Below are 16269 nucleotides of genomic sequence, written 5' to 3'. Positions count from 1 at the left end.
ATAAAGACCATCATCTTGCTATAGAGGAATGTTGACTTAGGCTGGAAAGTTCTGGAAACATTTTATAAGCTTCACATTTGTGTATGCAGAAAGAAAATGTCTAAACTTGCACTGAAGAAATCACTGCACACTAAAATTAACTTTTGAATTGACAGCAAACCTTAAATACTCAAGTGACCAGATGAACAACTTTGGAACAGATGCACCTCTGTAGGTCTTTCACATCCTTTCTGGAAAATATTTCTATCAAGAGAAAACTCTGATAGAAAACACTGCCACTAGTATGATATTTCTGAAAGCTGATCTTAATTTGCACTAATTTGGTTTAAAATAACAGGTGTTGTCTAAAAATTAAAAAAAAAAAACATTAAAACCTATTTAGCAAAATATCTAGAAGTCTTCCTTAAAGCTGTCATCCTAGCAATTTTAAATGTGCAGTAGAGATGATCTGCTTTGAACACAGATAAAACCCTTCAAACTGCAGTTAGTTACTGTACCTCCTTAGTCTCTTCAGAAAATGCTTGCAGAATATCAGTCTGCCTGGTGTAGTTTCCATTGGCGTCCTGTAGTCCCTGGAGAATGCGTTCTCTCAGAACCAGGACAGAAACACGTAGCTGGTGCCAGAGGAGTTGCACTGTATGAATGTCGACTATCACATTGACAGAGTAAGACAGAAGCTTCAGGGAAAACTCGGTCTCTAGTAGAGCATGGATTTGTTCAACATGATCAGATATATCTTCACAAATATCCTGTAATGGAAAAATAAAGTACATATTTAGCTACAGGCATGGTCTTCTCGTGGATCAGATCTACTTTTCATGTACTTTTAATTAAATGCAGAATAGATTTTTTTCATAGAGGAAATATACTGTAATTAATACCTCCAGTTTTTTGGGGCTTTTTTTGGTTTTGGTTTTTTTTGTTTTGTTTTGTTTTGTTTTTTTTAATTCATGGCAATGTTACAGCAACTGAACCAGCAGCTGTACTATTTGGCAGTACTGCTCAGTAAGTGCAGAGACAGCATACAGTATAGAAGGATGGCACAACAAGATCACATGAATCACAAGGAGAAAACTAACACCATAAAGTGACATCCTAGAAGACAGCAATAGCAATGAAAGTGGTAAGATTGCCAGGAGCTACCTCCCTCTGTGCTACACACACCAGTTAAAATGCAAAGAATCTGGTCTCTGCCATCATCAAAGAAATTCATTTGGACAGAGTTTAAATCCAGCCTCTATAAGGAGGACAAAAGTCTGGGATAGACTCAATGGGAATAAGCTATTTCTGCTACCCATTGCTGTCTGTGCTGGTGACAGGGCACTGATTTTCACATTATCTTGCTCTGGGCACAAAACTGAACAGAAGATGGGGGGAAAATGAGAAAGAAGGAAAACAGAGAAGCTGGAAACATCTGTGCTGAGAAAGGAGAAAGCAAATATGGGTTACTAGGTTATAAAGGCAAACTTTTGATGGGATGGTATCCTCCAAATTTAAAATTAATGTTACAGATTATTAAGGTTATGCTGCATATAGAATAAAATAATTTCAATCTACTCTTCATTCTCTTTGTGAAAGGACAAATCACAATGCTAAGGAACATTTAGGCATATGCTATTGAGCAAACATCACTCTATAACATTTCTGTTTGAAAACTATGTGTAAAAAGCATGTTATATACAAGTAAGGAAATGTGACTTAAACACTGAAAAAAATTGGCACTGGACCTAGAAGTTTTCTTCCAACATCTCTGGCAGTGAATTAAGGTGACTGAACGACATATTTAAAGTCAAGACCTACTTATAAAAAATATTAATTTCATTAAAACCTCCTGAAATCTCATATATATATATATATATATATATATATATATATATATATAAGTGAAAATAATCATAATTTTGCATTTCAAATTTACTACTGAAACAATTCTATCAGACAATTGCAATGAAATTTTATGTCTCTGATGACCTTGGTTTTGTACAGCAGTAGCATAACAGGAAAATTAGTAAACCTGATTATTTCTAAATTAATAATACAGAACAGTACTTTAAGCTCAGATTTGGTATCTTCAGTATGAAAGTAAAGAAAAAGTATTTAATATGTAATTGCATTATGTAACAAATTAAATGAAAATGAAATCTCTAGACAATATTAAATAATTTTGTACAGAAGATAGTACAATATCAGCTGTTATCAGGTGCCATTATTAGGGACTAATTTTAATAAAACACTGACAGTTACATCAAGTCCTCTGCAGAAGTAGTTCTCAGAAATGCCAGATGAGCACAAAACTTTGGGGTTTCAATGAGCAGATCATTGCAGACACACTGAGAGAAAGGCAGTATCTCTTCCCCTGAAACCTCAGTCCCTTGCTGTAACAAGCAGCATCTCTATTTGCAAGTACAACACACACAGCCTCCCCTGCCAACATGCAGCGCTGCAAGTGCTCAGTGCTTCCAGTATCCACACAATTCCAGGTGAGCAAATGGACACTAGTTACCAGATTAGTATGCTCATCTAATGCTAACAAACATGCAGACAGAGCTAAAACTCTGAGTTTTGGAAAAAGATCATTATATCCATTTAGCCAACTACAACTGATACACAACTGAAAAGCATAGCTGTAATTCTGTGTTGTTTCAAATGTTTAAAGAATATTTCTAATTAGTTTAACTCAATTTGCATTTACTTCTTCAAGATTGTTAATGTTTTTCCTCTTGGCCATAATTCAGTTTAATTTTCATTTCAGTGATTAAAAAATAGATTGTGTCCAGTAACTGTAATTTTGTAAATTAGACACAGTCTACAGAAAAATACTTAATAGACCTCCATTTAGACTATTTATGTGAACAAGCTTAAGGATATGCCAGACTCCAAAACAAGTTTTTAATAGTTTCAAGCTTTACACATACAGTCACATGCTGAATTCAACTAACATATGAATTCTCAAAGTGGTTGAAAACAGAAAGGCATAAGAAGAAAGAACTAACAATGAACAAGTGTCTTCTGACAATTGTTTGATAATGTACTGAAAATATTGGCTAATGAATCTAGATTATATTCTAAATCAATAATTCAGACCCACACTTCAAAGAAGTTTTCTCTTGATGTCCCATTATGCTGGCTACAAAAACATCTCAAATTTCTGAAGTAGACAAACTTTCCACAACAAATCAACTTTGTACTGAAATGTAAATCCCAGCACCACTAGGGGTTTGAAAGAAGCAGATATTCGAGAACTTATGCTGTTAATTTTTGCATGGCTTCCTAAAAATTGCTCATTTTTCCTCAAATAGCAAAGTCTACATATTACTGTGGCACACAGCGACGCCAAGTGCTTTATATACTAACAAGGTAATTAACAGCTCCTTACAGTTTCAGTAACACTGAGAGAAACAAAGCCTGAACTTGGTCACCTCCAAAATCACATTCTCTGATCTTATCAAATAAGACTACCATGTCAGGAAAAGACAAAGTACCAGCTCTTAAAGGATTTAGGTATAGACAGTATGTGTGGCTTACATAAAGCTTGTAAAAAAATAATTTAGGCCCCTACTGATACCCTCTTTCCTTGATTTTAACTGTCATATGATGGTGTGAAGGTAAAGACAGTGCCGATGACAGAATAACTGTACAAAAGTTAATGCTAGCCTTCAGGAGAAAATGCTTACAAAGAAATGCTAACTTTTGCATCTAAATTAATGCTGATTAGTGTTCAGCAGAACATCATTAATAAAGCTGCATCCTACTTATTTGCATCTTTTCTTTACACTTGCCTGGCACAAACCAATCATATCAAGAGGAAACAATACAATGTCAAATCCAGTTGACATTTTCTAGTTACACTTTTTCTTTTTACTGTATCTGATATCTGGATTTACATATAATTCAGTAAAATTAAATAATTACACCTAGCACAGCTTTGAATTTAATAAATTTCTGTAATAATTCACACAGTTTAAATAGTGCACAAAAAAAGTCATGTAAAAGTTATGTAAGTTCATGATTTTATTGAGGCTCAGAATCAAGACCTCGCACCATAGGTTTCATTCTCCTAGTTTTTCCTAACTTCTTGTAGGTGACAGCATTAGATAGAACAAAACCAGCAGAACACTGTTTTATGTCTTTTTACACTTTGTATTTATAAATAAAGAACAGCAGTGTCACAAGATACTACCTAAATGCTGCCATGAGTGCCACTTGCTCTTACCAAAAGTGACAGATAGATAAAATAAATCATGCACTTTTAAATAATAATCTACTGGTATCTGTTTGTAAATAAACATAGTTCCAGGTCAACAGTAATAACATAAAGCCTATACATAGATGGGACAAAATCTTCCCCATTTTAATAGCACATAGTTTCATATCAGAATAATGTAATATAATTTTTAGATAATATAATTAGATTTTTAGAAAGCAGCATTGCCAAAACAATTTTTAGAATCATTAATCTCACATATCAGCTAGGATTTTTCATACTGTTTTTTTTACACTGTTTCATAGTGATATTAAGATAAAGATTTTCTCATCCTCTCATGGGCTTTCCCGTAGCACTGACTGTGGAATTTCTCAGGCTACAAGGCTTGTACCCTATTTGGCTGCCAACTGCCCACTTCACTCAGTCTCCCAGACAGCTGATCATGTAATTTGCAGCTGCTGAATCCTTCAGCCGGCTCACAGCCCTCCATGTCAACTAAAATAGCCTGAATCGCAAACACTGCAGCAGATGAAGAAAATAAGCATACACAAGAGTCAAAAGTCAATGAAAACCACTTTGATGTTGACTTTTAAAAGCATTTTCTCTCTGGTCCCTAAGAAATTGTGTTAAGATATACATGAAACTACTGAAAGATGAAAGGTTGGAATATGTTGTTTTAAAGTTAGTACCAGTGATAGAGAAGCTATACTGGAGATTTTTTTCTTTGATCTTGCAGTAAGACCTCAGCAGGAAAAACAGATTGCTACTGCATCTCACAACTGCTGTACATGTAAATATAATCTATGATTTAATGAAATTTCTATCTATTAGGTCTTTTCTTTTATGTGCTTTTTAATTCTTCAAAGACAAATATTTCAATCAGCATGTACAAGTTCTTCTCTTCAGAAAAAAAAATTTTGAATACATGCCACAGAATTTTTAGATTTGCTACTTTAATTGGACTTTAAAATTATAATTTAACTCTCCGCCTTACCCTTTTATGCTTATGGATATATAAAAGAGGAAAAGAGATTTTTATTTCTGAACATCTTTTAGAATGGTCTTTTTCCTTTAAAATGCACTCTGACTTTGCAAAGAAACAGTTCCTCATTTTTCTCATCCCTATCTGCTGTACATTCAGTGTTACAATAAAGATAAAACTTCTATTATCAGTGAAACCTTAAGAGCAAATGCTACACATAATTTTTTTTGCATCTATTTTTAAGTAAGCAATTAAGTCAAAGACAATAACCATACATGAACAATCCAGACTTTGAATAAGCAAAATCAACTGTCAGGGAAAGGCCTGGGCTGACTTTGAGTTACCAGCCTGTCAAGAAGCCACTGAAGTACCACAGTGCACCTTGCGTGGCTGTGGCACTCTGTGACTAAGGGAAATGAATGCATTACACTGGGTGAAGAATGCAGGGGAAATCAGCTACCAGGAGGGCTCTGAGATCACTGACCCTTACCTTCTGCTGACACTGACAGCTTGGAGATATGCTGGTCTTCAAAGCTTCTCTGCTCTTCCCTCATTATACTACACATACTACTGATAGTTTCTTTTCCCGGCCCACCATCATTTTCTATAAATTATTCTCTTTTCCAGCTTGGCTTCTCTTTTGATTAATTTACTCTCATTATTTTAAGCGAGGAACATTTTCATTATTGCAAAATTCCAGCAAGTGGATCTAAGCTAATCCACTTTTTATTGTACAAATATTGCTGTTGAAAAATACTCAAAAAAGTTTTGAAAATAAATATTTGGTTTGTGAACTCTAAGTAGGCATGTTTCAACAGTGTTTTGTTACCTCAGGAATAGGTGAGTTACTTTCTTATATCCCTGTACTTAGAAATAATGTGAAAAAGCTGTCAAATCATCAGTTCTTTGACAGAGCTGCTAAAATAGTAATGGTTTCTATGTAACAAACACAGAGTTTCTCTGTGATAATTTATTAGTCATTTATGTGTTTTACTAGTTTTTTTTTGTTGTGTAAGTATATTGGTTGACTATTTTTCTGCAAGGAAAATGAGCAGGAAGAATGAAGAAGATATAATACACGCCAAGCACTTCAGGTTGAGGAAAAATGCCTGAAATGTTAATGGTGAAACTCCTGTCCTGGGATTCCAGCAATTTGCATTTGTTTTGCCATATGGATCATTGCTGGGGCCAAAGGATCAAACATACTGGGAACATGCAAAAGGATCCTTTTGTCCTGAAACAGGGGCAGTTGCTGCTGGAAGTTATTCCAGATCACTTGCCAGGACCAGCTGCACTGTCTTACAAACCAAAGACCAGCCTGTACTTTTTCTGCAGGAGAGAATGGCTGCAGGGAAGAGAGGCTGCTATCAAATGCTTATTTCCCCTATTAAACTTAATCAGTAATTTAATGGAAAAAGACTTTCTGAACACAGCATTCACCACAGGCCAGATTCTTAATTACAAGGAAACCTTTGGATCACCCAGGAATCTTCAAATAGCTCAAAATCACTCTTAAGGCCTGAGGTGGAACTGGAGAGTCACAGGAAAAGTTATGGCACTAAAAAGGCACAGAAGTGCATTGAAAGAGAATTGTGTAGACAGGTTTGGGCTAGCCACTTCTGAGAGATTCCTGACAACAGTAACATTGATGTATGAATTACATTTGTAAAAGAAACTGCAAATCCAAGTTGAATGTAGCAAAAAAGTTGTTGTGGGAAGTGATGCAGTCTCTGCAACTAAATATTGTTTCCATATTCCTGAACTTCCACTGGTACTACTGTGCAATGTGCCTACAGCTACCACCTAAAAACCCTTTGAAAGCTTCAAAATAAAAGAAATGTTCTTGTATCCTCAAGCACACAGGGTTTAGGGAATTTTCCTAATAAAATTATCACTGTACAACATTCCTTCTATGCATAACTGTACAAACTTTCATTTATCTTACTTTAGTCATGATAAAGCAAACTGATTTTTATCAAGGCCTAACTTTGAAAATTTTAAAATAATTAAAACTTGATATAAAATGTCATATTTGTGCTGACTGAAATCTGGTTTTGTACTATACTCTGGAAGACATCATTGCAGAAGTACTGTAGAAAAGTTCTTCGCACAAGAAGATAAATAGTGCTGAACTGTGCAATAGAGTAGCAGGTTTTGTTTCTAGCTACTTCTGACAAAAACGGAAAAATACCAAACTCTTGTGAAAACCTAGTAAACAAGTGGTAGTAGAGCTAAGGTGGAGGAAAAAAAGCATTCTTCAAATGCCTGTTCATTGAATAATGGTAACTATATACATATTTCTAAATTACACTGATTATTTAAGATCACAAAGAAATAAGAAAAAAATGTGATTTAGCTTTATATTAAGCACACTCATCATGTGTTATATATTCATATGTCTAAATGGAATATCTATTAATATTTGTAAAATGAAAGAGAAAAGATTTATTAAAACATCCTTCAAATACCCTGTAATACTCTTCATATAACTCTTTTTTTACCATAATAGAAGAATGTAGGATATATTTTCCAACTCTCTTGATAGCCACCTTTGAGTCTTACTTTTTTTACTCAACGCTTTCTTGCTTTCTATATACCATATATTCTAAGTGTAATTTAAAAGCATTTCTAACTATTTTAAATTATAAACACACAGAAATAAAAATTGAGGGGGCAAATGGACCTATATTTTCCTCACAGTGAACATGTATGTTCTGCAATAGCTGAGCCAACCAGTTCCTGGTAGCCTGGACCAGGCAGATTTCAACCTCAAAGCTTAGAGAGTACTTCACTGGCTGTGAGGAAACCCCAACTACCATTCCAGGCAATACATACAAAAACTTAATGCTATAAAAAATCATGTCAGCTATTTGAAGAATCAGAAAGACCACTCCTATTACTTGACCATGACTTCTATAATTTTATCTACAATATGAAGTAAACTAGCAGAATTCAATGCTATTGCATGAATTGCTCAATAATTCTCCAGCAAAACTGGTTACCCTTTTGAAAACAGTGATTTTCAAACATCTATACTAGCAAACTATTAACCCTGACAGTTCAGCTTTGAATGGGTCCCACTCCTGTTCTCTCATAATTTTCAGTTTGAAAACAATTTGGAATTACTCTTGGCATAGAATAAGAAAATTTCAATAATTGATTAAGCTTTCTACAGGCCATAGGATCTTCATTGTCTGAGCTCTATTTTCAGGTGAGACAATCAAAATAGGGGCATGTATCTTATTTTTTCAGTTCATAGATTTCTTTAGAAAGACTCAGGTTTATATTAAATTAAATACATTTAATTAGGGTCTTTGAGAACAGCTGTTCTCAAGAGAAGACTTTAGGTAAAAGAGAAAAATTTTCTTGGAAAAAAGTCTCATTCTTGAAATAATGAAGTTTTAAATTACAAACAAAATGTATTGCTACATAAATAGCACAAAGTATTTTGCACAGCATTGAACTACTGAATAAAAGGAACTTCAAGCTCACACAGGAGAAAAATTCAGGCCTTCTGCAGAGGCATGCAGAACACAACAGAAAAATGTTAATAAAAATATTTTTACTTGCTTAGGCCAAAGAATACTAACCCCATTCACTCTCTTTGACTGAAGCTTAGTGACTATAACAGAATTTAATAAAGGATGGTGAGACTCTATTCTCATCTCAAATGAGAGATGAGGAGTCAGAAGTGAAGAACTACCATCTCTGCCAGGTCTTCTATAATGAAAAGTGATAGCATGATAGGAAGTTTTCAAGATAAGTGGCTGTTTATATCACTGCAGCTAAGCCTCCAAGAGCTTCTGTGACATGTTTCTGAAGTTATTTTCCATCAGTCATTATTTAGGACAGCAAAAGGGACAGAATCTCTCTTGGTCCTTATTACCGGACTTCAGTTTATTGGCACTGTGCTTCCCTTTTATGTTGTTCAATGAATCATAGAATCATTTTGATTGGAAAAGACCAAAAGGTAGCATTTCATCAATGCAATCTTATGAGAATTACTGAGATTTTTTTTGCTTGGCTTAGCAACATGGAAAAGAAGACTTAAGAGTCTATTTTGCATGCTGCTTGATATTTGAGACTTCCTGCCCTCTCTCCTGAATGATAAATATTGAAGTAGGTTGGAAAGCCCTTGTAGATCTCCCAATGAGTTAGTAACAATTACAGAGCACTTAGAGCATCTGGAGGCACTTCCTGTAGTCTGAAACAGCTACCACCTACCCAGCATACCAGGAGAATTCTTCCATTCTGGATATCACTTACTGTATTGTACGAGTCAGGGTTAGAATGTATAGAGCTGTGCTATAAAAAAATAAATCCCCACATACATTTAAAAACATACAAACAAACAATACACACACAAACAAAAACCAAAACAAAGCAAACAAACAAAAAAAACAAAATTTGCTCTAGTGAGGAAAAACTATTCAAAAGACCAGAAGAAAGCTATTTTACACACTTAAAGTCCTAAGTGAATGAAGAAATAAATCTTAGGAAAAAATATAGGTATGTCTTAAATATATCTAAAATTTACAATATTTTTATTCTAATTTCAATTCTGTAATTGCATATGAAATTTATTTAATTAGTTATGGATAGAACTCTTTGGGCAGACTAATCAAGTCCCTTATCACAGATTCAGAGAATGGTTTGGGTTGAAAGGGACTTTAAAGATCATCTCATTCGAACCCTCCTGCCATGGGCAGGGACACCTTCCACTAGACCAGGTTGCTCAGAGCCTCATCCAACCTGGCCTTGAACATTTCCAGGGATGGGGCAGCCACAGCTTCTCTGGGCAAGCTGCTCCAGAGCCCCAGCACCTTCCCAATAAAGAATTTCTTCCTAATATCTAATCTAAACCCATTCTCTTTCCATTCAAAGCCATTCCCCCTCGTCTTGTCACTACAGTTACTGATGATTATGATTTTTATGATTCCTGATGTTAAAAATCGTTCCTCATTAGTTTCTGATATGAATAACATATCTCACAGAGAATGTTCCTCTGGGTTTTGACCTGAAATGCAGTAAAGACAGAAGTAAAGAACCCCCCCCCCCCACTCCATGTTTACATACACAAAAGGAAAAATAGGGTAGGGGTTTTTGGAGGCTTTTTTAAAAGGAATATAATGAAGATTAAATTGGATATTTGTACTTAGGGACCAGCATGACATGCAAAACTATCTGAACCATTCAAACCACATGCTTACATAGGACTTTACATACAAAAGCAACTAACATATACTAACTAGTATTTCATGCTACCTGATTATTTCCCAATGTCACTGTCATTCTGTATGGCTATAATGTTAATACAGATGTATATTTATATCTGTATAGATACAGATGTGTACATTATGTTTTCAAAAAACTTATGTCCACAGTATCCTTGAATTTTTGATTTAGATGTAGAAAGTGTGCTGTGTAAGTAGCAAATAATCAAAAACTCAGTTTTTGCACCATATTCGTAGAAAATTGGCCTGAAATACTTCTAAGCTAGTAAAAAATGCCATATCTACAACATAAAGCGCTTCCTTACAATAAAATTGTCTCTAAGAAAACTAAACTTCTCTGTCAATAATAGTTGCTTGTTCTGACTGCTTATAAATATAAGCATAACAGACATTAGCATTTTAATACTAGAATTGGGACTAAATATTTAAATTAGACATAAGATTTCAGAACTATTCAAGTAAACTGTACTTGTAATTTAGAAACATGAGATACACCACTGTAGAGCACATTCTAACAACACATTCCTACATGGCATAAACCACTGTGACAGTTCTGAGAAGACAGCTTGTGCTCTGTTAGAATAATTCTAATGGTGCTGATTTTTGGCTTTATGGTGTAAAGCACTGACACACTTAATGGCTGTTAAGACACTGCTGCTTGAGAAAGTACTTGTGCAGTACCCAGTAGGACTGAAGTGCCTTGAAAGGAGGAAATGAGCAGTGTTTAGCTAAATATTTATTCATTTCTATGTATATATATGCATATATATTGGAAAATATATTTATTACAGATTGCTAACTGGAATAAGATCCTTGATGTATAAAGCACTTCACAGTGTCATTTCCATCTCTAGGAATGCAAGACAGCATTTTCTTATGCTGTTTCTTATGCTGACAGTGAACAGTATTATCTCTGAACAGGTTTCTTTATATGACATTTTCTTTTCAAACTAAAGAGTTAAGTTATAAATTATCTTTTTCTAGACTGTAGCTTTCAGTGATGAGTGAACTCTTGCCACTGTGCAGGCCCAATTAGAAAGAGAAAGGTTGTTTCCATGCCTGGGCTTGTAAAGCAGCTCTTTGAAATTCAATAGCCAAACTTGTCTGTGCAGAAGTTAGTGAACCGAAGTGGCTTCAAGCTTCTAATATGTGTCTGTGCATTTAAGTCGTGTGCAAAAATATATATTTCCTGCAAAAATAGTCATCATCAATTTAGCCTTGAACTGAATCCTAAATCTGGACAAAGACAAATCTTCCTCTGATAATAAGATTCACAATAAATGGCATTGGATCCCTGAATTGTGGCGTTCTGAAGTATAGACAGGGAATAAGAAAGGTAAGTGGCACATAAATTGCAAGTGTTCCGTATTTCCATATTCTTCTTGTAACAACAGGGCTGGTTCTGCAGAGCCCTAGCTGGGTCACAAGCTTTGCTCTGAGCTGAAGGGGCCACGCCAGGCTGGGCTGGATGTGAGCCTGGAAATACAGTAACCCCTGCTCAACATTGCTCCAGCCAACAGCCCTGCCAGAGCCCCACCCCACCTGGCAGGGCAGCCGCACTGCCTCCCCTACTGCCACAGAAAATGCCCGTGGACTGGCTCATTCTGGAAGGTTTTACTGTACAACAATCTTGAAAAGAACATTTTGTATTTTCAAAACATTTCAAAAATACAGTATATTTCCGTTCATGTCATCCTCTACCAAAACATGAAATCCATAAGGCTATAGAAAAACAAAAAATATTTTCCTTTTCTCGACAAGCCACGGTCAGATTAGCCAATCTTGGCAAGTTTGAGTAAAATGAAAGAAGAATTGGTATTTTGAAACAATCTCTTTTATTTCTCTCACAGCTCCTAAATATTGAGGCCTTTTCACAGACACATTTTCTTCATCACGCATTTTGTGAGACACTGAGTAACTGAGCCCATGGGAAGCTCAGTCGGCTGAAAAATTCTTGAAATAGTATTGATAACAGCAAGTCTGTCAAACCTAATATATTTATATATCCTCTCTACATCCACTCTCTTAAAATTCTACCACTGACTATAATTCAATATCCTGCCCAACATTAATCAAAAATGTCCTACATTAATCAAATGCTAATGTTATGTAGAACATTGTGATTCCTCTCAGCCATTACTATAAATTAACTTCAAGCAAGATGTACTAAAACCCATAGCAACTGTTTAGCTCTTTTAATAAAGGGTCAAGGGAGGCCATAGTTCTTAATAGAGGTATCACACTTCAGGACTGAAGCATGAAGGATGGAAGAACATTACAATTGCTCATTGTAATGATCCTTTCCTGAAACATTAATCCTACCACCCTTTGAATTTCAAAGTATGAAGAATTTCTAAAATTTACCATTACTGTTTATATTTCATTATGTCTTTTACAATGTCAGATGGAATCAGGATCATCAAAATAATTCATAAATTTCAGCTGAAGATGTTTATAATTTATGAAAATCATTTTGCAGACTTAAAATGAAATTCCGGTAATAATCAGAATTGAACTTGACTCTACAGTTTCTGATTTTGTGTCTGAGGTAATCATACTGCAAAACCAAAGTAAGCCAAAAATATTCATTCCTGAGAAAGTTTCTTCACTTTTCAGCAAAGACAACAGCTATGGAAGAGGCAATTACCATACCAACTATGTATCTCATCAATCACATCAACATTAAATGGAAAAACTGTTTGCACAAAAAGTTAGCAAGTCAGAAGAATGACAAAAGAAAATATCGCCACAGATGTGACAAATGAAACATAAATAGAGACAAAGGAATTGAGTAAGCAAAATTTAAAAAGAAATCTCTACATGGCAAGGACTGTGAGCAACAGGAAGCAGTTTGCACATGGAGGGACTGCTCCAGCATGAACCCAAGAGTTCTGAATAGGGATAAACAGCAGATCCACTTCAAAATCACACTCCCAATCCAAAATAAAATGGTAATATAGGTATACCCACAGAAGAGCAAAAACACCTCTCTAGCTCTTTCTATATGGAATAGAATTAATTCAGACTCCTACTTTACTGAAGCATCTCAACAGATGAAACAGCAATCAGAAAAGGATATGAAATAATAGCAATAATAGGCACCTACTACACTTAGTCCAGTATTAAGCACATAAAGCTGTAGCAGAATTTTCCACTCCTTTCTGAGCTTTAAATGAAACTTTAGAAATAGCACTCTGGAGAAGAATATGACAACTGCCATTACAGAGCTGAAAAGTACTAACTTGTTTAGCCAGCAAAGTCTAAACAAGAGCAATTGGCCACTGATGCATGGGCAGCTGAAGAACAAAAATAAAAACCTTTTAAAAGTCAATAAATAATTCCTATCCAAATAACAGATGCAACTGCTGCCACAATCTACGGGCTGATTTCCCATTCGTCTGGCACCTTGTAGAATCTACACGTCAACAATTCTCTACCCAGTGCCAACTTTTGCTTCAGAGAAGTCAAAAACCTTTATCATCTTAAGCCAATGCAAATCTTTGAAGAAAAAAGCCTTGGCTAACCAAAAAATTCCTGAACTTTTCCCGTTGACACAATTTCAAAAGAATGAATAATTTTGCAGAGAGAACAGATGCTTTTGAGCAGTCTCAGAATATTCCTCAGGATATGGCACATACAGAATTTTGTGAGCTGAGAACAAAACTAAAACAAAGGGCAATTGGAAAGCATACAACCCTCAGAATACTTTTTAATTGGTCTTCTAAACTAGTGCAACTGTGATAAGCAACAGATTTTTCAGGACATTTGGTGTCCTTACAAAAAGCTACAGAATTTATTAAGGGTCTAATAGAATTAGTAAAATCTGCATACAGTGATGAAATTCCTTGTTTCCTATTACTTACATTATTTTCAGTCTGATGGTTTCCTAAACCTTTACTAAACACTTCTTTCCACAATATAGGTCAAATTTGTAGCCAAAGTAATGCAATTAGAATCTTGAAGTGTCTATTTCTAACTATACTGTGACCTATAAAAAGTTAGCTGAGTAATGTCCAAGAGACTAGAGACGACTGAGCATTAGGTTTCACCTCAACACCCAGTAAAAATGAAACTCTCCACATGGAAACAGGAGACCAAGAACTTTACATGTGACAAACATTTTTTACCTTCAGAAGTGAAAGGTTTTAATTGTTTAAGCCTAAGATTGTGATTGCAGAAACTTATAGTGTGTAGAACAGGGAGTGAAAGAGACTGAAGAATTCAGAAATCTACATCTACACAGAAAAAAATTTGTCAATTTTGCAAGTTAGATTCACAGTGCACAGGAAACACAATGTACTGTTTCAAACTAAACACATTTAGGTCATGCAATACTTCTAAAGGACTTGAAAACCAATTTATTATTTTAAATTGTTTTATTTATTTAAAAAATCAAACAAAATTTATTGCTTTATACTTTTTTAGCATTTCATAAAACATTTCAGCTTAACAGTATCTTACCTCATTTATACTGGAAGGAGAGTTTTCAGTTATCAGCTTAGCAAAAAAAAGGACTGTCCCATTTCCTTTCCCCAGCTAAAGGAGCTCAATGCAACCAGCAATTCAAAAAACATATGTCTGTTTAAAGTCAGTAAGCCACAGATGATCTGTAACCCAATCCATCTTCAGTGCAGAGTCAACAGCTTTTGTTTTCCATGAAATGTAGAGAATTGTCTGCTGCCTCTACCTGTGTTATCGTGCAGATCAAGTTCAGGCCTGTCCGCTCTTCCCCTGCACGTTCTGAGCTACAGTAGTGATTTCCCAACATCCAGATCTGCCGTGTGCAGCTCACTGAAATTTCAGCCGACACTTGGAGACTTGCAATTAGCAAGGTTATTTTAAGCACTGACCTAAGTTCCAGCAGAATGTTGATGGCATTATGACAGGAAGGAATCCAGTATCATATCAGTCACTTGGTAACCCTGTAAAGCTGATCATGGAGACAAGACCCTCTAATTCACAGCATAAAATTGAATATCTGACCCCAAATTTACTTCAGATTTTTTTTTTTAAGCTTTGACAAGAGTGGAAATATCTACTTGGTTCATATTAGGAAACTTAGAACTTATTTTAGGACCTGGTAGATCATATGCTTGGAACAAATGTATTAATAGGAAGTTATTACTTCCCTAATGGAGAGCTTCATTACTTACAAAACAGAGACTGTTACTTTTGCAATGCCCATACTTTTAATAATTAACTATTACATTCTAAATGGGAGAAGAAAATAACTTAGAGTTGTTGAACTTATTACAGCTGGACTCTAACAATACCTTTTAGTTTCCCCCTGGTTATTTTGAAAAGGGCTCCCTCTTCTGTACAGGCCTTTGGTAAGCCCAGATTCCTTTGGAATTCTCTAGCTGTCTAACTATTTCTAAGTCATGTTTAAAGGCTCAGTCATACCTCCACACCCTCATTTGCTGTTCATTTTCATTCCTCCCCCTTTCCTCCCTCCTCCTTTTTTTTTAATTTATGGATCAGCTTTCCTGTTCCCACCCATCCTCATATTTCCAGTAGTGGCAGACCTAACCTCACACAGGGAACCGCAGCAAACAGCTCATCTGACTGCATAGCTTAGAGCTGTACTGATCAGCCAGTTCATCTGTGTGCACACACACCCAAGAGAAGCTTTTCTGAAAGCACTACAATCCGAAATGCTAAAAAATGAGAGAGTTTTGTTTAAAGGAGAGTAAATGAAGGGAAGAAAAAAACCTACAAAACCAACCAGCCGAACAAAATCCAAAAAAAGTGGCTGCTTTTGCAAATTATTTCCTAACTTCTACACATCACTTATCACAATGAAGCTGCTCCTTTGATGTTGTAGCAAAATTCACTGGAGGCAAAATGTA

The 16269-nt window shown here is 35.3% G+C and overlaps 1 protein-coding gene across 6 annotated transcripts in view; it reads right to left on the bottom strand.

Moving 5' to 3' along the window:
- The window catches only part of AKAP6 (A-kinase anchoring protein 6), a 258501-nt gene that overhangs the window by 181831 nt on the left and 60401 nt on the right, over nt 1-16269 (bottom strand). For all 6 annotated transcript variants that reach the window (XM_030274631.4, XM_030274630.4, XM_030274629.4 and 3 more), the window contains one exon: nt 498-749. In XM_030274631.4, the coding sequence (XP_030130491.4) occupies nt 498-749 (252 nt within the window). The remainder of the gene's footprint in view (nt 1-497; nt 750-16269) is intronic.

This window comes from Taeniopygia guttata, chromosome 5 (assembly GCF_048771995.1).
Source record: "Taeniopygia guttata chromosome 5, bTaeGut7.mat, whole genome shotgun sequence".
NCBI classification, from domain to species: Eukaryota; Metazoa; Chordata; class Aves; order Passeriformes; family Estrildidae; genus Taeniopygia; species Taeniopygia guttata.
The sequence above is the reverse complement of the archived record's forward strand: the minus strand, read 5'-3'. Positions and strand labels throughout refer to the sequence as shown.